Raw genomic sequence first — 24,708 nt, forward strand, 5'->3', positions numbered from 1 at the left:
TCTGGTAACGAAAATCCAGCATTTTAAAAAATATACATTGATATGTGTTACCAAACTGATTTATTAACTCTAAAAGGTAAAATTAAACAATTTAAATTTTTGCCCAGCCCAGTGTAGGAAAACATCTCAAACTAGCTGGTAAACGCTCACATCTGTTGCCCTGGACATAACCAACTATGATTTTAAACAGGTATGTAAAATGGAAAAAATCACATTAGGCCACTTATTTTAATAAGCCTTTGATGAAATGGAATTTTCATCTTTACATATTTTTTATTTTTTAGAACAACTTTACAATAGAGATTGAATGAATTGGCTATGGTCTCCACTGAAAAAGAACTAGCATAAATTGTGGATTAACAGTTTAATATTGAAGTTTGTAGCAGTGAAAGTTTAGAAAGTTAAATACTTTGAAAATAATCAGCTGTGACACTCATGAAAAAGCCTAAGATTCTGCATAAATGATACTGGTACTGTAATGTCTCAATTTGCTAAAACAGCACTTTTCTTAATATTGCACTAAAAGTGAAAAAGTGATTAAGGTCTAAGTCTACCGGACCAAAAAAAAAAAAAATTTACAGACAAGCCCAACAAATAAAGATACTCGACTTCAATGTATAATAATATTCCTTTAGATAAATAGTAACAACAAAAAAAAGAAAGATACTAATATTTTAAGCTTTATAGTAATATCTGTAGATTATTATCCTTGGGATTTGTTCCACGTCTTCTCCCAAACTGACTTAATTTGCTCTCAATTGTGGATATGTGTACTACAAATACACCGCTAATACAGCTAGAGATACCTTGGTTTAGAACAAGACACCAAGAAAAACATTTTTTCAACAGATAAGAAAATAATTTATTATTTTCAATTTAAGGTTTGTTAGGAAATAGTTAATATAACTTAGTAACAGGAAGATATACAAAAAACAAAGGCAAAAACTCAGGTGACACACCACTTTAGTAACCGGCGCAATGCTTACATGTTTTCTAGGCAGCTTTCTAAAAATGTTATTGGCAACAGATATACTCTAAATACAAACTGCCGCCACAATGACTCCAGGCCATCATGTTGCAATACAACAAGCACACCACATCACACATTTGCAGTGTTTTATTTGGTTTGGCAAAGAGCAATGAACAGGTTGTTTAATTTCCGCATATCACATTACTTTACGCTTTTTAGATGCATTTTCCTAGATCACAATATGTTGTACACGAAATATAATTTGTCATCCATGGATTTAATAAAGATTAACTAAAACACTGAAACATTTTACAACTGACAATAAAGATCACCATTAAGTAACAAAGCAATACATGTGGTGGCAATTTAAAATTAGTGAGTGTCACAGATTTTGGCAGACAAAAGATCAAATCTTGTGCTGAGGCTAAAATTAAATTAAATTGGCGTTTTGGTTTTAAATCAATGCAGATGATACTCAAGAATGCTTGGGAAATTGATACATATTCAGCCTGACCAATAGACAAAAATTACAGGTTTGGGTTTTCTCTGTCAATAAGTTAAAAGGTAAACAAAAATAGATCCATTGAAAAGGATGCTTGCCTTTTCAAACTAATACAATTATAATGGATAAGTTCAGTGTCAGAATATGCAAGCTTTAAAACAGGTTTGTAATTTATAAGCAGCACAAGTCTGTTAAGTGTGAGAACCTTTCAGATGAGGGTTAAATTACTGAAGAGAGGCCCACGGAATCAACAAGCTAATTAAAAGTGCATGCTCAGTTTTGGGATGCACTCTGCACCCCGTAGTAGTAGTAAAGAGAATTAAAACAAAATTGAGTGTCATTATGAACAATGCTGCACATTCTCTCTCTGACACACCAACAATGAGCACTTTTCAGCCATCGAATCATTCAGCACAAGTGTGTCAGGAAGCATTATAAGGGCTCCTTTATACCTATGGCAATATGACAGTATTGTGTCTCACTTAAGAATAGGACTGCAGAGTCAGAAATCTTCTCTCTGTTTAACTTACTTACATTTTAGTCATTCCGTTGTGCGTGTTACTGTGTGTGTATAAATATAAATAATATACACACACACACCCCCTATCAATTTATTTATTTAAAGACCTTCAGTCAAAAGCCAAAAATGTTCCTCTAAAAACAAAGTCCTGTCAACTATTTTCCATTAGAGCAGACTATGCCTGCCTGAAAGCTGCTTAGATACCCTTTTCCTCTTTTTTTATGGTTTTTCATTTTAAAAGTTTAATATGTTACTTTAGTTACTTCTTCCAGAAGCATGTATTTCTGCTTCTCTGATAACCATACTGTCAAAGTTTTTCTATAGTGGAAACAATTCCTTCATACAATAAAGGTCCACACCTTTTCAGTTGTAAAAAGTAAAGTATTTCAATGGTGAAATGATGCATAAAGAAATGAAACGCAATTTATTCTTAAGATTTCACCGAATCTCCACAAAACTATGCACAATGGATTTCACCTCACCATACATTTAAGAAAAAAAAAATTCCTTCAGAGAACATTCAAGAGAGAAACTGCATGTGCTAAATATTTTCATCGGACCGTCTCCACTCTTCTGCTTATTCACTTACTCAGTGACACTGGAGAAAGAAATATTACATACATCTTTTTTCTAACAAGCCTTTGAACCATGTAAGAGGGAAAATTCAGTCTAGTGGGCCACTGCATCAGATATACAATGTCAAACATATACAAGAAGTTATAATTCTTGAAAACTGTAGCAGAAATAAGACGTGTTAGAACTATTTTTTAGGGCAACATTTAGTGAAAGCTGCAACATGTAAGTAAAACAGTTCAGCTAAAACACTCTTGTGTCAGTAGACACATGAAAAGGAGAGTAACAATACTAAAAATTGTATTTTTATGTTTTCCAGTATAAGGATGGAACACCTTATTACAACTATATTTTATCCCCTAAAATACAATTTTTTGCAGACTAGTCTGGAAAAAGAAGAAAAATCTTCCAAACATATACAGGGTGGTCCAGATCTAATTATGCAGATCCAGATTGTCTGGATGACTGATTTAAGCGGGGACGATTCTAGTTTGGAGTGAAGACGATTCTTCATGTTGTCAGTGTGCATACTTCTCAATGGTTCAAGATTTTTCCTGCAATTTTCTATGTAATAAACTTAATTTTTATTAATCTTTAATTTTTTTTGTATCAGTATACTGCTGTTGAATTATGTGAATTTCCCCTTGGGATTAATAAAGTATCTATCTAACAAGTTATAGCGTAATGAAAATTGCATAATTTGATCTAAACCACCCTATACTGTTTATAACACAATCGTGAGAAATTATTTCTAGAAAGTATTTCATAATAAAATTAAAACAAGCAAGCTGCTTTTACTTTATCATAGAACAACTGTTTCAATTCATTTTCCCCAACAAGAGTTGCAGTGGCTAGACACCAAGATGGTCTAACCAGCCTATTCCATCTCCAGCAACTTCCTCCACCTACTCCCAGAGGAGACACAGGGGCACCCAGGCTAGTCGAGAGGGTATAATCTCTTCATTGTGTCCTCAGTCAAGAGAAGCAGCAGTTACTCTATGAGGCTTTCTTAACAGATTGTGATCTCAGCAACTAAGCACCATTACTTGCAACCTTATTGTTTCAGTCATGACAGAGTTTGTGACCACAGGTGACAGAAAATGTTCTAATTATTGCTCAACAAATAAATTTTTAATATGTACATAGGGTTCCACAGTTTAAATTTGCTCACATTTGCACCTTTAAAAAATTAATTCTGAATTTGGATTTAGGAGCTCCAGTGTTCGAGTTGTGTAAACACAAACATTAAAATGTAGCAAGTGAAAAACTTAGCACAGCTATTTTGGTACAGAACATAACTTTGTCATAGGTTAAATTAATTAATGTAACTGTAGGTCTAACATAACAAGACAAGAAAAAACAAAAAACGTGTTAATGAATGCAAGCATTAAAATATATTATTACCCAGTGGAATCAGGTATGGAGCATGAACAAGTTTCATGTAAAAGAAACAGATGTTTTGAAAATGTTGATGTGAACAACAATGAAACCCAGTTAAGGCAGACATGTAGATGATCAGAGAATAACAAAACAGGTAGGAGTCAGGAAATAGCCAAAGTACTTAAAATTAAGAAAACATTCCACTTCAAACTTCAGTTAATGATCATTCAAGTCTAACCCTTGTTAAAAGCATATGTTCTGAAAACAGTGAAGTGAAGCTGGGAATTTAGTATTTATAACCAGGAGTTTGCTATTTAAAATGTACTAGCATAGCGAAGCACAACTCTGTACTTCATCATTCTGTTTACATCCAAGCCTCCCTGGACACTGCAGTAACGTAACAGATACAGTAGAGTAACAAAGAATGGCTCAGAAAGTCAGTGTGACATATTGCAAACACAACTGAAGAGCTACTATTTACAAAGATTTGACCACTGTTTTGCTTGATATAGAAGAACAATGTAGATAAAAATCCAACATACAATACCAACAGCCACTGAGCAGAGATGATAATTGCATTTGTTATCTGCTCCAAAACGTGACAAGGCAGCAAAACTGCAAGCAGCATGATATCTTACAACTTTTGTTGATCAGGATACCAACATATGAGCAGTATACACCGATTACAGGAAAGACATGAACAAGGAATAAAACCAATAATGCCCGCCAGAAATGGATGTTTGTTTTGAATAAATAAGATTGCTTATTCAGTCCATAATAAAGTTTAACAGTTTAAAAAAAAAAAAAAAAAAAGCAAATTTGTGCTTAATGTGCTCACTAAATGCATACATGATGTTTCTGGAGGGTTGGAGGAGATAATGCTCATCAAATTTGTGCTACTAGATTTTTCTTTATGCTTCTATTTTGTTGAAGTCATGAGTACCAGCACTCTTTGGCAAAAAGTTTAAAATGATACTGAAGTTTGACTTTAATATTTTCTCACTCCTGTCTTCAGTTAGATGTAGAGCATTTGTAGAGATTCGGGGAGGGCCCATTTTTTGTCCTCTTTTAAACTCTTATTGTAACGGGCTTAATGTCTAGTATATTATAATGCTTAATTGGAAGCCAGTTTTAAAATCACTCAGCTGCTGATTTACAATTAAACACAAAAAATTACAACAAGGATCATATCTAGAACTGAGAAGTGGAACTCCAGGACTTTAATCATTACATTGCAATAGTGTCTAGTCTGGCTTACAGCATATTTTCTAAGTTCTCCTTTTCACAAAGTTGTAAAGGTTAAGGGACTCAGTTTTCCTACAGAACTTACTGCATTCTGAACTCACAAGAACAGTAAGGAATATCAGAATGTAGACCTGCTTCAATTTCTTATCCCTAAAAATAACCAAGTATAATTACCTTTCAAAATCACAGAGTACCACAATGGGTTTATACAGTATGTCAAATGTACAGAGTTCAGTTAAACTCTCTGTTGCATGTGCTAAAAAACTTGCAACACATAACCTGCTTTCACAACTATGAATGACAGAAGAAAACTATGGTATAAACTGTTGCATTTATTTGGACCATATTATCCAGAAGACAAGACAAGAAGAATCATTTGATAAAGTCTAAGGAACAAGCCCTAGACTAGTGAGGCACAAAACACAACAATGAAGCTTCAAACTTTTCAGCTTTTCCACCACATTTTGAGTTTCCTTTTATTTATTCTCTTCCAACTCAGTCAGTCTCTTTTCCATCACTATCTCAGTTCAGCTGTTCAGGAAGAAGATTTAAATTGCAAGTCACAAGCTGGGAAAGTCTGTGAAAACAAATACAGCACTATATTGAAATGGGAGGATCTCCACGTATGTCACAGTACACTGCTTTCCTTGTGCTTAACCCGGCAGCAGCAGTCAGCTTCTTCAGGATGCCTTGCTAATAATTACTACTAACCACTGCCAAAGCTGAAATCAAACAGGCCTGTCTTTGACAGACTCGCAAATCTGCCTTGGGGGCTTAAAATTTAAATGCAATAAGAGATCACAAGACAAATGATGACAGAGTAGCAGCACACATTCAAGTAAAAGGAGTTGCAAAAGTAGCAGAATCGCAGTTTGTCCAGCTAATCCACTAACATTTGCTTACACAAATAAGTAGCTTTTTATAACCCAACACTTCTTACCTCATTTCCTTTTAAGACAGCTGCCTATCAAAACAGCAAAGAAGCTCGGTTTGCATTTCTTGACTCAAACTATATTAAAACTTCTGTGACAAGAGAGGAAAAAAAACACGCACTGGGGACAAAAAAATTTAATGCTTAAATTATTCTAAGCCATGATATTTCACTACTTCAATGTAAAAGTAAAATACATAATATCTTAAATAATAACTTCTTACCCTAAAGGAAAAAGTAAAGAAGTACCCTCTTCAATAATATATGATCTGTACTAGAATACTCAACCTGAAGTATCAAGGATTTGACAAAGTTGTGAAAGGTGCATATTTAGAAAATTAGCTTAAAGTAATTGCAAGACCAAGGACAACATGACTGGAACAATACTTAATATTTTCAAAGTGCACAGAACTATGAAAACATTGAATCAGGCTAACCATCAAAGAAAGGTGGAGATAAAAATTAGTGAAGCTACTATAATGGCACTGGCAGATCAGAAAAAAAACACTAATTAGCATAGATGGTAAAATGAAAAGGCATAAAGTACAGATTAGTGCATGAAATGAGATACGCAAGTAAGCTAATGGCTAAAAATGTATGTCATAAATGATAAGGATTAGAGATACAAATTATTCCTTGATTAATCTATTAGCAGTCATGAGCACTGGTACTAATGGGAAAATCAAGACACTGCTTTCTAGGTTTTAATGCTATGATAAACTAATAATCAAATATTAATACAACACTCTCAAAGAGTGATAATTCGAAAGGTTATGAGGAGAAGTTATGTGATTACCTCAAACTTACCATAGTTTTCCTTCAATAAAGCGGTCGCAGACTGAATTAACAATCTACTGTACTGTTAATTCTGGCCGATAAGATATATTCAACAACAGCTGAACCACCCAAGAACCAAATCCCTTCTGAAAGCAAAGATTCAATGGCCACTTCCTTATCATCAGACTTCTACACAACAGGCGCATCATTTCACAGCTCCAAGATTATGTACGAGCACTTAAGGAATTCACTTTCAAGATACATCTCCACTTCAAACTCTATTTCAAGATTAGAGTTTGAAACACAAGAAAAGAAGAAAGCTCAATTAGTATATAAACAGGGAAATGGGAGAAGAAGAAGAAGAAAAAAAAAACAAACAGTTCCAGAACTGAGGACATAGCAGACAAGAGACCAATATTTACAAATGGGGTGACAGCTATATTTTGCGTATTGAGAGGAGAATAATTTACCAAAAGGTGAGTGGCGTTTGAAGGACATACTACATTAGTGTGGAGCAATGCTTAAGGCACATTTTGAAATTTTGTCCTAGTGTTGGCCGGTATACCGGTTCATACCAAAAACCGTTTTTTTATTTTTGTTATGATATGGATTATTCTTATACTGCAACACTGGTTTAAATTGCCTAAACAACGTTTGGAACGTGGTGCAGCGGGAAACTGCTTAAGGGGGACCTTTTTCACTGCTACACCGCTAAACACACATGCAATGGAGTACATGCGTTAGTGGAGGTATTGCGTGGGGGCCCTTTTTACTGCTACACCGCTAAACACGTATGCAACGGAGTACATGCGGTAGTGGAGGTATTGCGCAGTGAAAATGGCCAGAGAACATTCCGAAACTGAAGCTGTAGCAGACAATAAAGCTGAACATGATGACACAGAAGAACTTTTGCCGAAAAAAAGGAGTTACGTCCGTTGCTGGAGATACTTTGGTTTTAAAAGGTCGGATGTGAACCATTATGTTCAAATCTGTGAATACTATTTCTATACTACTGGATAATACTGCAAGCCAAGTTGTACTTGTTTTATTTTTTTTCAATACCGTGTAATGTACCTGGGTACTGTGCAATAGTGTGATGACATGTTGACTTTATTCTCGACATTTCAACTTTATTCTCGCAATTTGTCATTAAAGTAGAACATCATAAACTAAACTTCATCTTAAAATGAATATTTAAATTTACTAGATTTTCTCAAACCCCATCATGTTATGCTTTGTGTTAAGTGTTCCCCGAGCCATGTTAATCACTATGCACTTCTTAAACGGACTTCCTCTTGCACTAAGAAGAGGCGCAGGCAGAACACAGAATACATTAATTTCATGATATTCCTGCTCCCTGAACATTTAGAATGCTAAGATAAATACTTGATATAATTTTCATGATGTAATGCATTAAAGCATGTATTAATCATGTGGGGGCACGGTGGTGGGAGGTTGCACTGCTGCTTTGCAGCAAGGGGGTCTTGGGTGTTCCCTACCTTGAATTTGCATGTTTTTTTCTGGTGAGCTTACTCGGTGTGCTTCAGTTTCCTTTCAAAGTCATGTAGGATGTGGGGATTTGTTATGCTATATTGACCCTGCTAGTGTATGTATTGCTCATATTCACCCTGCGATGTGCTGGCGTTCAGGATTTGCTCCTGCCTCGCACACAATTTTTGCTGGGATGGACGTAACCCTGAATGGATGGCATAATTAAACAAAGCATAACAAAGATTTTTTTTTCCCCCAAAGTTCTGAACAATCCGTGGTCCAAGTTTACAACTAGTTTTAATTTCACAAAGATATTCATCGTGTGGTGATTGGTTATGTGGAGAAAGAAAGAGGAAGGATAGGAACTGGGGGTGTGGTACATCAGACAGAGACAGCACACATGCAATAAAGAAAGCCCGCTCAGAAGAACATCCATTGAATTCTGTGTTCGTGTCTCCGACCACCAGCTCACGAACCCAACATTTACACAATATTTAAGTTAAACCTGTGCGATACCCAGTCATACATCCAGTTTTTTGGAGCCTCATCACACCTGCCATAAAGTTCTCTACACTGAATGTACATCTGGGGACCCATTACTGCGAGGGAGCAGCACTATCGCCACACCACCGTGCATGTTTAATACCTGTTTTAATGCATTTCATCTGCAAAAATGATATCAAGTATATATCTTAGCATTCTAAATTTTCAGAGAGCAGGAATACCATGAAGTGAATGTATTCTGTACAGCGATCACTGCCTGCACCTCCTCTTAGTGTAGAGGAAGTCAGTTTAAGAAGCATGTAGTGATTAACAACTGGGTCAGTGAACATATAACACAAAGCATTTAATGTGCTACATTAACTTATGCCAGGGGTTGAGAAAAATCTAGTAAATCAAACATTGATTTTAGGATAAAGTTTAGTTTACAACATTCTACTTTAATAATAAAATAAACTATGAGAATAAAATGAAAATGTCGACTTTATTCTTGACATAAGCGTCGAGATTAAAGTGGAAATTTTGGGAGTAAAGTCAACATGTCGACTTTATTCTCGACATAGTTTTTTTTTCTTCCGTGTCCATATTTTTTTTTTTTCACCGTGGCCCTAATACAATTCCGTAGGGCTACACCACAAATAGCATTATAAATGCAAATTGCAGTTTTATTATTTATGTATATAGCTTAGCTTGAAGTAAGGTCCATATTAATGCAATTTGCCTAAATGATGGTTCAGTTGGTAAAGATGTCGTCACCAAGTTGCACTTGTTTTATTTGATTTTATTTTTATTTGGTGAATACTGTGTAATGTACCTGGGATTGAAGTCTTGAAGTAAAAGTATTATTACTGGAAGTTGCAATATTATTTATTTTGTTATTATTTATTAGTTTAAATATTATGCAGTTTAATGATGGTAAAGCTGTTTAAAAAGTCACTTTAACGTGTCAGTGGACAGAGATTGTTAACATTAACAGAAAGTGTAGTTGGTTTACAAAAAATATTTACTATTTATTCCTTTTCTAAGACATCTTCGGTGCAATACAACTTTTGACAAGCACCACTGGATATTTTACTAAGTCTAAATGTCTCTTTGGATGGTTGAACATATGTTAACATTTTAGTTTAAGTTGTTTGCAAAATTTGTTCAATAAAAAGGTTCTATATTTTGACTGCAACTGTCATGCAATGTGATTCCTTCTCTTCATTAGTGCCACCCCCTTGAAAACTATCACTTTATAGAGCCATGCAAACCTGTATTAATACTTGTGTGCACATTAAAATGTTTTTTTGTACAATGTACAATTCTCATGACAGCGGAATAGGTTATTCTTAGCCTGTCTACGGCAGTAATTGAAAAGTAAGTGAAAAATGTGGTTAACATCCACTCATGCATGGGGAAAAAATACCGTTGAATACCGTGAAACAGGTATAATTTTGAAAAATACGGTGATATAGAATTTTGGTCATACTGCCCAGGACTATTTTGTCGATTAAATATCTGGATTTCTAGAAAAAAATACTCTCTCTCCATTATAATAAAATAAAATAAAAAATAAAAAATCCTGGGAGGGAGACCAGGGAGACAAGACGTGACCTTCTCGGAGGACAATTTGACGTCCCATGAGAGACACATTAAAGTCACGTGAGACAAGACAATGAGACAACATTTAAAACAAGTTCACAGACATCTCCCCAAGAAGTTAGAATGCTTTTGGCAGACAGACATCATGTTGTTTTAAGATCCGGGAGTACAACAAGCAGAATGCACAGCTTGCCAGAAGCAGGAAGCCAGCAGATGGTCCAACCGATTCTCCTTAGCATGCAGTCAGCCTTAATTAATCCACCCCCCCAAACTTTCACAACATGAATGGAAGACGACGCAAAGTGGTAAAAGGATAGCTGATGTACAGGCTTGGAAATGATTGATGCAAAGCGTGACAAGCAGAAAACACAGCTCGCCAGCAGCAACAAGCCAGCAGATGATCCGACTGCAACTCCTTAGCATGCGTTCAGCCACCCCCTTCACAATGAGCAGCAGAGACACGAAGTGGCAAAAGGACAGCTTCTATATAGGCTTTTAAATAATTGACGTGCAGCGTGACAAAAACGAACACGCAGCTTGCCAGTAGATGATCCGATGGCATCTCCTTAGTGTGCATTCAGCTGCCCCCCCTTCACAACACGAGCAGCGTTATACATCCTTTACGTACATTTTACAAGTGTTAAAGTAAAAATTAACATAATGCATATGTAACAATTCCCATGAAAAAAAAAAAAAAACTCTCTTTAAACTGTATATCCGGTAAACCAAACCTGGGGGTGGAGTCCCCTAGCATTTTAAAAATTGTCATCTAAAATATTGGTGATATTTGGAGGCTATTAAGGTACTATACTAAATTTAAAAGAATGGGTCTAAAAGAAGTTTTGCATTGTTCAAAAAGTGAAAAAAAAAACACACACACACTTCAGTAGCAAGAGTGTGAAAGGAAGAGGGGCAAAATGCCCTGGAAACTGACCTCATGCCAAAAGAGGAAGAAAAAGACGGAAAATGTATTTTACATATTGCAATGTCTCTACAGCTACATATTAAATTTTTATATGTAGCAGTTACCCAACAGTCTTCTCATACAGCAACACACTGCCGGGTCCCAATTTGGCCCTTGGCATTACCCAAACCTCTACAGCCAAATCACGCCAAATCACAAGGAACAAATAGCCCATCATAATATACAGGCTTCTTGATGTGGTTTGACATTATTCCTATCATAGTCTAAAATACACTACTTCCATCGGTCCTTCTCTTAAACCCAAGATCTGAATTTCATTTGTGGTGGGAGGTTCCCCCAATATAATAAGAATGGGAAGATTTCCTTAGCCTTGTGGACTTTCATGATGATATGATCACCATTCTGGAATTCTGAACCAATGACAGCTTTCACACAGCAGTGCCAAAACACTACCGAGCTGCTTCCTTTCCTCTGCCTGAACAGGTGTGGGCCTCCTGGCTCTTCTGTAATTGATTACACAGATGTTGCACTGCTGCCTATAAGGTGAGAGGAGGACTGTCCCCCTAGGTGGTCTGATGACAAACTACAAACATGCTGGGCCTGCATGAAACATTGTATTTCCGGCACCAAAATTAACACAAAGCTGATACACTACCATAATAAAAATTTGGTATATCAGTACTTTTTTAGTACCAGTATAATATGTGCAGCGCTACCATGGATTGCCTTATTTATTTTACCAGCTGGCATTACAGATCAAATTTATTTACTGACATTTAAACATAACATCGGTGCCACATGAATAAGGTAATACAAAGATTAATCAGGATACTTTTATTTATACTTTCATCCGTCCACAAAACATTCTTCCAATAGCCTTCTTGTTTGTCCACGTGATCTTTAGCAAACTGCAGACAAGCAGCAGTGTTTTTTTTGGAGAGCAGTGGCTTTCTCCTTGTAACCCTGCCATGCACACCATAGTTGTTCAGTGTTCTTCTGATGGTGGACTAATGAACATTCACATTAGCCAACGTGAGACAGGCCTTCAGTTGCTTAGAAGTTACCCTGGAGTCCATTGTGACCTCACCGACTATTACACGCCTTGCTCTTGGAGTGATCTTTGTTGGTATTGAATTTCCTCCATTTGTACACAATCTGTCTGACTGTGGATTGGTGGAGTCCAAACTCTTTAAATATGGTTTTGTAACTTTTTCCAGCCTGATGAGCATCAACAGCTCTTTTTCTGAGGTCATCAAAAATCTCCTTTCTTCGTGCCATGATACACTTCCACAAACATGTGTTGTGAAGAGCAGACTTTTATAGATCCTGTTCTTTAAATAACACAGGGTGCCCACTCACACCTGATTGTCATCCCATTGACTGAAAACACCTGACTCAAATTTCACCTTCAAAAAAGCTGCTAATCCTAGAGGTTCACATACTTTTGCCACTCACAAATATGTAATATTCGATCATTTTCCTCAATAAATAAATGACCAAGTATAATACTGTATTTTTGTCTCATTTGTTTAACTGGTTTCTCTTTATCTACTTTTAGGACTTGAGTGAAAAATCTGATGATGTTTTAGGTCATATTTATGCAGAAATATAGAAAATTCTAAAGGGTTCATAAACTTTCAAGCACAACTGTACTTCTGGAGACACTGTATGCTCTGTACTTCTAGGGATGTGCTCATTGGCTTGCAGATATCACATACATACATATAAGCCCAACCCTACGACTTAAGGCACAAATCAAACCGGTTTGATTTTGTTACATGAAAACTCAAGACGAGGATGGCCGAGTCACTGGGGATGCCAAACTACACAACTGGTTGTCACAGAAGCAACAATTCTCTAAGGTTATGAAAATGAAATCTGTAACTTTGCTCACTTTGTGTTGGCTGTATTGATATCTGAGGAAATGTTTTTAATCTCATTTGTTCATGAGTAATGCAGACAACAAAATCCTTGATGCAATGGACTTTAACCGAGACCTAGCTTGAACAGCAGCAAACAATATAAAGTTTATTTTAAAAAAATCTAAAATTCGTTGTGTCACAAAATAGGATTATCACAATACCAAACTTTCAAACTTCAATATGATACTAAGAAAATTATGGAAACTTGATAACCATTTTTAATACTTAATACAGCATATAATGTAAGAAAAAATATTCACACTGATAAAAAACATTTTTGTCATTAATCCATTAGAAAAATTAACTGAAATAGTAGTCATTAGCCTTGGCGTTAACCTTATTGTGCATTACAGCACATCTCAAAAACTACAGTTCCCATCATAATCTTATACAGGTAGATCTGAATTTTGAACTGGTTTCTCTAATAGTATAAGGAAGCTGCAACAAAACAGGGCCATCATAGTAAAAAACACATTCAAATCACAACTCACAGGTGTACAGAGTTGCGCTTTTCATGTTGCAGCTCAAAGGAAAATGCACTATGCTGCTCTATTCAAGACACAAAGTGTGAAGTGGCCACCACTGCCAGCCAAGTCCAATCAACTTTTCCTTTAGTCACCATTACACAACTTAATTCCTACTATACTAGTAATAGTATTGAGGACTGTTTTTGTATTTAAGCACTGATGAGTTATAGCACCTTAGATTAAATAGTAAATATAATTAAAAAATACTTGGTTCATTATTTTAAAATTAATAAAGTAACATGCTATCGCATCACATGTCATGGAAAGGGTTTAAAAATCGAGGGACCAAAAGAGCCCTAGTGCTAAAGATTGATCACCCAAAATGAACAGTGCAGAATAGCACTGTCTTACAGGTAAAAACAATTGCAGACCCCTGTCCAAATGCACTAAACACTGGACAACAAAAAACGTTTTAACCTGTAGAAAAGCAATTAGTTTCACAACCCTGCTTCACATGCAACAGTTTACACACTTAATGTAATGGAAATGGGGCTGCAACTCCAGCCATACCCAATGCCAACCTACAAAGCCCAAAAATTAAAACGAACCCGACGTACATTCATATGTAGGCTGAAGAATCGATACCATGAAAAATAAACATTGAATCAGTTTAAAAAATGTTACAATCAATACCGATTGATATTTTGCATTATGTGATAGGGTTGTCAAAAGTATCAAATGTCAACTTTCCCATCATATGCCTAAAATGCCCCAAACACAGGAATTATGTGTAATTATGTTACACTGAAAATCACTTCAAGAAAATCCTATCATGGTCCCCAAACATGTTTATGCTTTTGAACTGAAGATGAACAGGTATGTCCTATTTTATTTAATGGGGAGTTTTTTCATTAATTGAATAAAATCAAATTTCCCACTAGCACATACTACTGCTGTTTACATCAGAGACAAGCCTCTGAATGTCTATCGCTGTATTATCAAGAGTGTCCTTACACACAGGACCACCATTTGGTATGACAACACCACTCCCCAAGGAATCCAGTACTGAGAACAGAGAGCCTGGCACAGGATATCATCTGCTGTGGTCTCAAATACATTAAACCATTCTGTGTGAACCACTGTTCAATCACAGAGGACTGTTACCAATCCAGTTGGGAGTTATTCACCTCACTGCTCTAAGGCAAGACATACAATTCAATACAGACACTCACTACCAGATTCTTCAATAGCTTTTTATTCACAAGTAGTAAGACTAGTAAACAAACCATGCACCTCTGCCATGAGCCTCTGTCTCATAATCTATTACTATTATTGCACATCTGCAGCGATTATTTTTTAATTTACACATTGTTTACTAGTACATCATATTGTAAATATATTGTACTGTACTTGTACATTATGTCTTTTTATACTGAACACTGTATAACATCTTCATGCACTGTGTTTCATACATTTTAGGATCAGGAGACATTCTGTAGGCAAGATTTCATTGTATTAATGCATGTACTTGTTAAATTTGGCAATAAAGTCAAGTTCAAGGTCTATAAGAAGGAAACAAAATATTAAAAATATGCTGCCTATATAACCATTTAACCTAGAAAATAAAAATAAGGAATACTGATAAACAGTCAACATCCAGTGAATGAAAGCAGCATAACTAAAGCATTATTTAAACAACTTTAACATCACATTACACTACGTCAAGGAGTAAGACAGTATGACTTTAATGAAAAGAAGCAGATGTCATCAAAATCTGTGATGAGATCAAAAAATACCAAAAAAATATCAATTAGGATTAACCAAGAATCAGAGTCTCTAAATTAAACACAAGATCTTAAACTGATATTCACAAACTAAATAGTCACACTCCAACACTAGGGCTATCGTTAATTTCCATGATCCATAAATGCACACAATAACACCTTTATACTGTCGCTTTGGTGATGTCACACTCTGCACTACCAAACCAACAACCAACACAATTGTTCTTTAAAATGGCAACCCTCATAGTAAAAATTGTGTCACAAAATAACAATAAAATTATTCAACTCCTTGAAATCATTACCAACTGGAAAACAATTGGCAAATTTTAATTCCACAGCATATATATGAACATTTTCAAACAACTCAACCATGACAAAAAAAAAAAAAATACTGAAAAACACTGATCATAACATACACGCAAAGAAAAACATCTAAAGTGGCCAACTGGGGACATACTTGTAACTTAATAGTAAAATTTGATCAGCAACATAAATGAACACAACGGTAACATGGCAACCTCATATGAATAAGGGGCTGGTCTTGCACAGTTGTGTTTAGTCTGAATATCTAAACATTTCACCAATGAAGAGTTGCAAATGCTGCAACTGTTTGGTGGATACCTGCTGGCATATTACCTCTCTACATTTCAGAAACATAAGTTTACTCTGAAAAGAAGAGCAGACACATTCATTTCACAATGTGCATTAGCACTGTGCATGGGAACACACCCTAACCCATACCTGGGCTGTGAGTTTTCTTCATACATACGTTCCTTGCCATCCTTAAAAAGGGTAATGGTCTGCTTTGTCTTCTTTGTTAGATTCTCCATGAACACCCTGAAATACTCATTTTCTCCCAGCATCTCCATTTTGCCCTCATAGCGAATCAGAGTGCTCCGCAAATGCTGGTAAGTATCAGGGAGCAAATCCAGGATATAAGGAGGGCTGTTCTTCAATGCCAATTTTGGGTTCTGGCACAGCCGAACCACCTTCAAAGAAAAACAAAGCAAGATATTTAAAATCAATTTTCATACAAAAATCCAAAACTTTTTGTAGCCAGTGTATTTTACAGGTACAACATATGATTCAAAATTTTATTTCTTCACCACAGTAAACCCCATTTCCTAAAATCAATTTATCTAAGTCAGTCTTGCAAAGTATGGTGTATGCTTTGAAATATAAATGGAAACACTATGAATTTAGGAATTTTTTTCTGCCAAGATGCAGAAGCAAAAAATAGTATCTCTCTCATATTTATAATACTTCCTTTTTTATTTTTACCACAGAGACAATTTCTAGTTTTCCTTCTTACAGGCTATCACCAGCCAAATGTTAATCTGATTCAAGACCTTGTAGTGTTCCCTCAAAGGCATTGCACACTTCACCCTGATCATTTTCATGTTCATACAATAATTATCAATTGGACTATTGTTTACCAACATAGCTGTCCATTTTTAACATGTTGGAAAAAAGAGCAAAATCTTTTACAGGTCACACCATTTGAAGACATTTTGAAGAACGGAAAAAATCCACATGCAATATATTTTGATAAGCAATTGTTTTGTAGGCCTAAAGAATTTATCTAGCATTCTAGAAAATGAAAAATAAAAGCCACCAACTAGCCATGTACAAATAAAAATTGAAACAAATGTCTACCAAGAAAAATTGCCTTTGTCTTCTGTAAAAATCTGATAAAAATTGAAACAGCAACAAAGCTATCTAGTTTGCTGTAAATATCCATCTATTACAACATCCCCACACCACTAAAAACTGGGTCTTAGGAAACTTAGAGCAAACACTTAGTCAACAATTATACTCTGAAACCAAGTTCGTGTGTTTGTTCTTGACTAAGGCCCTTCTCCCCAGTTTGCTTAGTTTAGATGGCCGGCCTCGGAGGTCTACAGACAATTCCTTTGACTTTATGCTTAGTTTGTGCTCTGACATGAACTGTCAACTGTGGGACCTTCTATAGACAGGTGTGTGCCTTTCCAAATCAGGTCTAATCAACTGAATTTAACCCCAGGTGGACTCCAATTAAGCTGCAGAAACATCTCAAGGATGATCAGAGGAAACAGGATGCATCTGAGCTCAATTTTGAGCTTCATGGCAAAGGCTATGAATACTTATGTACATGTGATTTCTCAGTTTTTTTATTTTTAATAAATTTGCAAAAACCTCAAATAAACTTTTTTCACGTTGTCATTATAGGGTGTTGTGTGTAGAATTCTGATTTTGGAATAAGGCTGTAACATATAAAATGGGGAAAAAGTGATGCACTGTGAATACTTTCCAGATGCACTGTGTGTGTGTGTGTGTGTGTATATATATATATATATATATATATATATATATATATATACACACACATATACATACACACACACACTTGTAGTTGGAGATCCACAAAGGGAGAGAATGAATCGCGTATCAAAGTAGTTTTTATTCCTGAGCTTTCAGCTCCTGCCAGGAACCATCATCAAAGGATAAGGATTACACTTACAAGAATCAAAGGCAATATATACCAAAATTAAGTGGGGTAGGTGAGTGTGTGTGTGTGTGTGTGTGTGTTTGGGGTGGGGGAGGGGGAAATGAGGTGGGGTTCATTTCCAACACCCTATTAAGTTTGCTATATATTGCCTTTGATAATATTATATAATTATTTATTACTTATTACACACACACACACACACACACAACTATAGTACTTACTCAACTATGATTAAAGAAAACCAATATTGTCATTCATAAATATTAAAATACAATGGAAGGCTTGAATTGTAATGTGTCACCAGTGTAACAACAAATCGAGACATATAATCATCTTGGGGTAATTTCAGCATAGGTTAATAAAGCATTATATCAACATGAACCTTACACATTAGTACTAAAATAGCTGAAACATTACTGTATCTCTTATATCTCTACTGCTGAATTAGTGAATTTGAAGATTAATCAGGATATTTTCCTTTAAAGAAACTCTTTAAAACTCTTGAAAGCTATTTTCTAAGAGGCTTTTACAGTTTCAAGAGAATCCTTGTGTTACAGTAGGTTTTAACCACTTGCTGAAATAATTATACTGTACCTGCATCTTCTGGTTAAAAGGACTTACTAAAGAGAAATATATAAACAATTAATGAAATTGATTCACTTTTCAAACATCACAGAATAGCAGCGTTTTAATTTTCTAAATCTGTCCTTTTTGTTTACATTTGTCCAAACTAAGGTTTCCTGTGTAAAATCAAACGTGTTGGATTTACATGAACTCACCGTTTCAGAACTCTTATTTAAAAAAAAAAACCAAAAAGCCTTTGTTTGTTGGTTTCAAGGTGCCTTACATCAGTGATAAGACTTTTTTATTGCTTATGCCAGTGAACTAGATCAGAATTAGAATATTAACTGGATCTGCAGTCCAACTGGAATGTTGGTAAATGTATGGCTGATGTGCCTTCACTAGATTCGATCATTAGTATATCTCCTAAAATGTGACTTGGAATCAAAAACCAACCAAAAAGATTTACTGTTTGGTATTTGTATTAGCAATGAAGAAAGCCATTTTGTCCATCCTGGTAACTAGCATAATTGTAGTACTTTCTGCTCCAAAGCACTAAATACATTTTATTTTAGTATTAATCAAAGGAGCAACTCATTTCATAGCCAATGTAGACAGGCCAAATAGTCACTTTGTATGAAACTTGCCTCAATTTTTAATTGTACTTCTGTGTGCACTTTCTTGGTAAACCTGTTTGAAAATGGGTCATCTGTAGATGTACTCAATGTAATCAGAGACTACATGCAAAGACTCCATTCCTTTTTCAGGACTGTGTTGAATGTGGTATTAAAAAATGGTTAACTGAACCATCATTTAGTTTCCTCTGTCAACTTTGACACTGCAAGTTAAATGAGCACCACTCACATCTGATCAATCACATTATTTCACTATTAAAAAGGTACACACAATTCTATTTCTCAACTAACTTCATAATAGGATAAATAAGAATAATGAAAAACTATACGTGTGCATTTTGGCTTTTCTTTTAATAATTAGACAAAGAAAGAAGCAGCAGCAGCAGCCGCAGCACAACTTCATCCCTGAAAACAAAGCATTTCCAGATAACTTTTATTTTACTTTTTTGACATATGTTGATGGGGTGTGGTAACATCACCAGGGTGATCCATTTTTATAAGTACTTTATTCTTACATCTTTGTAATGTATTATTATGTCTTCCAAAGTAATTTGCCAACTAGCAGCCACCTACACCCACACCAGTACCAGTGCAGTACCAACTTTCACTTGGTACTACCGATACTTCAAAAAAGAAGTTTGGTATAGACCTGGTACCAAAATATCAGTTTTTGTGACATCCCTAATTAAAACTTCATTGAATTATGAACTCTTCTGGTAATGTAAAATTATAGGAGCATAAACTCAAAGTTCTAGTGAGGTTACATTAAAATTGCTATAATGAGGGAATGCACAAAAACCAAAGAAATGCAATGGTAAATTCATACTGTTCATCACTATCCTAAGACATAAAGCCTAGCACACAAAATTGAAGCCCCCTCCACAGCAAACTGAGTCAGGTGAAGCTAGTGTGAAATCCCTGTGCAGGTTTCATTTAATTTTATTAGTTCTGTTACCTGTATGCATACTGGAGAGAAGACATGCCATATTCATTGGAACAGTACATTTCAATTTTTGATTGTGGAGCTGTATAGGCTCCTTAAATGTTGGCACAAACAATTTATGGAATAATATTCTGTTGGTGTACTACTGGTTCTGTGCACAATGCAGCAAAACCAATAAACCCTTTTATTAATACTCAAGGGTTCAACATTAAAGATTGTGTAGGAGAACTCCTTGTGTTAATCCCTGTGTCAGCATACAACTTGCAGGCATGTTACCAAGGCCATGTCAGTTTGCATTCAATGATTTGCAGGCTATGTTTTTGTATGTCACTGAGATGTTTCTGATAACATCAAGGAGTAGTAGTAGTAGTCTCTCATGTACAAAGTAAAGTGAAATTATTAACTCTCTCTCCAACATGTTGCCACTCTTTGGGGCACCATTAACATGGCTATGAAACTATGAACAAGTGCTTTAATAAATACACCATGCTCTGCCACACTGTAGCTGTAATTAAACAATAAGGTAAAAAAAAAAAAAGATAATGTAGGTAAAGTAAGTCACTATTAATGGGGAAAGCATGATGCTTTGATTTTCCTTCCAAATTTCAAACTGCAAAGTGTTTGTTTTCATAATGTCACAATATAAAGACAGTGAAAGGAGGATTAAAATAGTAAATTCACTAGTAAAATGAACAGAGTAAATAAGAGCAAGTTACTAGACACTGTTTTCAAAGCTTCTGTCTAAACCACACACCTAAATTCAATGCTGCAACTTATAAAAAGGGGAAGGAGGGAAAAAACAGCTACCATTTTTAGTTTGAGTGACGAAAGAAAAAAAAAATGAACAGCTTAATGACTTGACAATTTAAAGAATAAAATATTCTACAAAAGCTGTCAAAATAAGAAAAGGATCAATATGATCACAAACGGTTGTAGTACTTTAAAAACAATTAACGATTATTCGCAACATGAAATCTAAACACCTCTTAAACACCTCTAAAACTCCTCAAGAGAGACGTATATTGAAAAACTATACAGAGAGTTCTTCCAAGAGCAACGTATGACTAAGCTGAATAGTTATTTTAAAAAGATGATATTCTTAGTTTGTAAGTACAAGTCTTTACTAAAAATTTCTTCACACAGAGAACCATAGACACATACAGTAAGTTACCAAGTAGTATGGACTATAGGGACCTTTTTTGTAACAAGAACAGATGACTGTAATCACATTAGCCTATGTATTTTGTGACCTAGACATCATCCTTCCAGGCAAGTGCAATAATCCAGAATATATATATATATATTTCTTTTTTTAAACAGAAATAAAACAGTAGTTTGATATACATGTGAATCTACATGTATACTAATAAAAGGCAAAGCCCTCACTCACTCACTCACTAATTCTCCAACTTCCCGTGTAGGTAGAAGGCTGAAATTTGGCAGGCTTATTCCTTAAAGGTTACTTACAAAAGTTAAGCAGGTTTCATTTCGAAATTCTATGCAGAACGGTCATAACGGTTGACAATGTCCGCCATGTTGAACTTTCTTATTTATGGCCCCATCTTCACGAAATTTGGTAGGCAGCTTCCCTGCGCTAACCGAAACAGATGTATGTACTTATTTCGGTGGTATGACGCCACTGTCGGCTGCCATATTGAACTTTCCAACGGTCTTTGTTACTTATGGGCCCATCTTCAAGAAATTTGGTACGCAGGTTCCCAACGCTAACTGAATCCTACTTACATACATATATACGTTCATAGCCTGCAGCTCGGTCGCCGTGTGAGGCAGCGTTGGGTCCCCCATCCCAACGCCTCCCACGGAGTTGGTTGCCTGCCTATATAAGGCCGTCTGTCGCTCCAGTCTCTACATTCCCTTCCTTGCTTTGCCACGGGATTCACGTCTCCCTGCTGATAACTGCAGCCTTTTTATTTAATCCACGGCTTCTCCGCCGTTTTATTTTTCCTTTATTACGATTATAGTTATTCCGCAGGTATTTTAGACTTAATTTACATTGTTCAGGTACCCATTTCCTTTATCGTATTAACCGTACCCCCATTAACATGTCTATTGAGGCGATTACCATCGATCAAAGAACTGTCACTTACCAAGTGGTTTCCATGCCTGGAGATGCCGCCTGCCTTTTACATTCTCTGTGTTACATATTGCACGGCCATATCAGGCTCACTCTTGATATCCGGAGGAACATTGTGTCTTATGTATTGAGTGACTGGGACAGGTTCAAGGTGTGGACTTATGATGGTACAGGAAGATAATTATACTGCACAGGAGCATTAGAAGAGTGAAATGCTTAAACCCTTCACCTATGTTTCTGCATGCGAGTTGATGGCTGCCGCTGAATTGTTCAATTGTCGCTTTCAAGTGTACTGAAATGGCCAAATATTTTACACCTTTGGAGAAACTCTAATGCCTCTTAAACATCTTAGATTCACAGGTGACGATTTGAGTAGTGGACACTTTGATGTTTATGAAGGTTTCAACTCTCAAAAGCTGGATGCAAAGTTATCAATGAAACCATTTGTATGCTTACAACGCTTGACAGATGCCAAATGTCACTTCAACACATCAAGTCCTGCAAATACTGTCGTCATTGAAACAAACCATGAAACTCAAACCAATTATGACAGCAGCAATCCAAGCTGTGAGATTTGAAGCAAGATTGCTTTTCACATGGCCAACTGTATGTTGCATGCTGAGGAGTGAGCTCAGCGTACAGCTTAGTCATATTACAACCGGAGGGCCGAACTGACAACGTGGTATACAAAGAGATCCTTAACAAATAATTATTGGTTTATTTTCCCTTAGTTTAAAAATGTTTACTTTTCTTCTTAATAAAAGTTTTAAGGCAGTACTTCGCCGCTGCGAAGCGCGGGTATTTTGCTAGTTTCAAATATATATAGTGATGTGGCCCTGAAACTGTTTTTCCTAGATGGCTTTTAAAAAATGTGTTTGAATTATTTCTACTAACAGGTAATGACCGGCTCCAAGACAGCAATAGTAACTAGAAAGAAACAAGGGGTCCTTTTCACTGAAAACATACTGGATGGTACTTTGTTTGGCCCTCCTTGCAAATCAACTGTCTTACTGGATTGTACTTGCAATATTTTTATTTTTATACTGTATTGAGGATTACTTGTATTCTGTTCTGTGTATTGTATTGAACCCCTTCTTTTTGAGAGCCACTGCATGCCCAACCTACCTGGAAAGGATTTTTTTGGGAGTTTTTCCTTGTCTTCTTAGAGAGTCAAGGCTGGGGGGCTGTCAAGAGGCAGGGCCTGTTAAAGCCCATTGCGGCACTTCTTGTGTGATTTTGGGCAATACAAAAATAAATTGTATTGTATTGTATTGTATTGTATAGTAGCCCACATGATGAGATTTCAGTAAATAATAAGTACATTATATTATTACTTCAGGCATTCTGCTGTGCATGTAGCAAAACTTGAAGGCAGAAAAAGAATTGGATTGTTACTAAATATGTTTCCAGTCTTGAATATATGTAACCAAGAAAGTTTAACTGAAGTTCAATGTTATTGTCAAGTGTACAAAAAACAATGAAATTCTTACTTGCAAGTCTCCTCAGAATAGTGACAGTAATAGAATACTAACAAAAGACAAAAAGTATACAAAGAGTACCAAGGTTCACAATATATAGCCACTAAAACACACACAGTATTTGAACTTTATGTATTCACTTATTTAACAATGACATTTTTGAACGTTTTGAGTAAGTTAAGCCAATTTTTGTCAAGCAGTAACTTGGGCTATATGTTACAAAAAATGTTTACTTGAACTTGTCCTAACATGTTAAGCCCATTTTCAGCGGGTCTGAAGAACTGGTTTAACCCTGTGAAGTCTACACTTCATTACTCAGACAGGCTGAAAGAATTCAATGCTTTTTAAATGTTTACAGACTCCTTCTTTGCTTTCTTACAGTGAGTTTTTTGAAGAGAAAAATGGAGTCCATAAAATATTAAAACAACCACCTCAGAATGCACCAGTAACACATTAGAACAATTATGATGAGGACAGGCCATTTAGCCCAATAAGCTTGTTCAGCCTGAAGGTTCCTAAAGTCCCAATTTCCACCACACTACTTTGTAAACCTACATGAATTTTACCTTTCAACATGACCCTCTGACCACCAATACACTTTTAACATTTACAGTATAAAGCTTTTTCTTGCAGCCTAAATAAAATATTTTGCCTTACTTGAACAACAATTCTCCTTGAAATCATTCAAGAGTCAATATTTTTTGTACACTGCATGCAGAGTATGTTAAATAGCACATACAAGTACAGATTTCATTCACTGTGCTCTGTACATGTGGCAATACTGACGGCATGATCCTTAACTGTTGGTTAGCAATGACCCATAAATAATACTTATAGAATCTCTCACGCATAATCACTCAAACTTTTCAATGAGTCACCTTCGAGGTAGCAAACTTTTTTAAAGGCTTGCTAAACCTTGGGTTACTTTTGAGAAAT

The 24,708-nt window shown here is 35.7% G+C and overlaps 1 protein-coding gene across 1 annotated transcript in view; it reads right to left on the bottom strand.

Annotated features, from left to right (window-relative positions):
* Window positions 1-24,708, bottom strand: part of cbl (Cbl proto-oncogene, E3 ubiquitin protein ligase) — a 97,905-nt gene that overhangs the window by 45,237 nt on the left and 27,960 nt on the right. Inside the window, exon 2 of the mRNA XM_039764228.1 lies at window positions 16,314-16,561. Coding sequence (XP_039620162.1) covers window positions 16,314-16,561 — 248 coding nt within the window. The remainder of the gene's footprint in view (window positions 1-16,313; window positions 16,562-24,708) is intronic.

This window comes from Polypterus senegalus, chromosome 9, assembly GCF_016835505.1.
Source record: "Polypterus senegalus isolate Bchr_013 chromosome 9, ASM1683550v1, whole genome shotgun sequence".
Lineage (NCBI taxonomy): Eukaryota > Metazoa > Chordata > Cladistia > Polypteriformes > Polypteridae > Polypterus > Polypterus senegalus.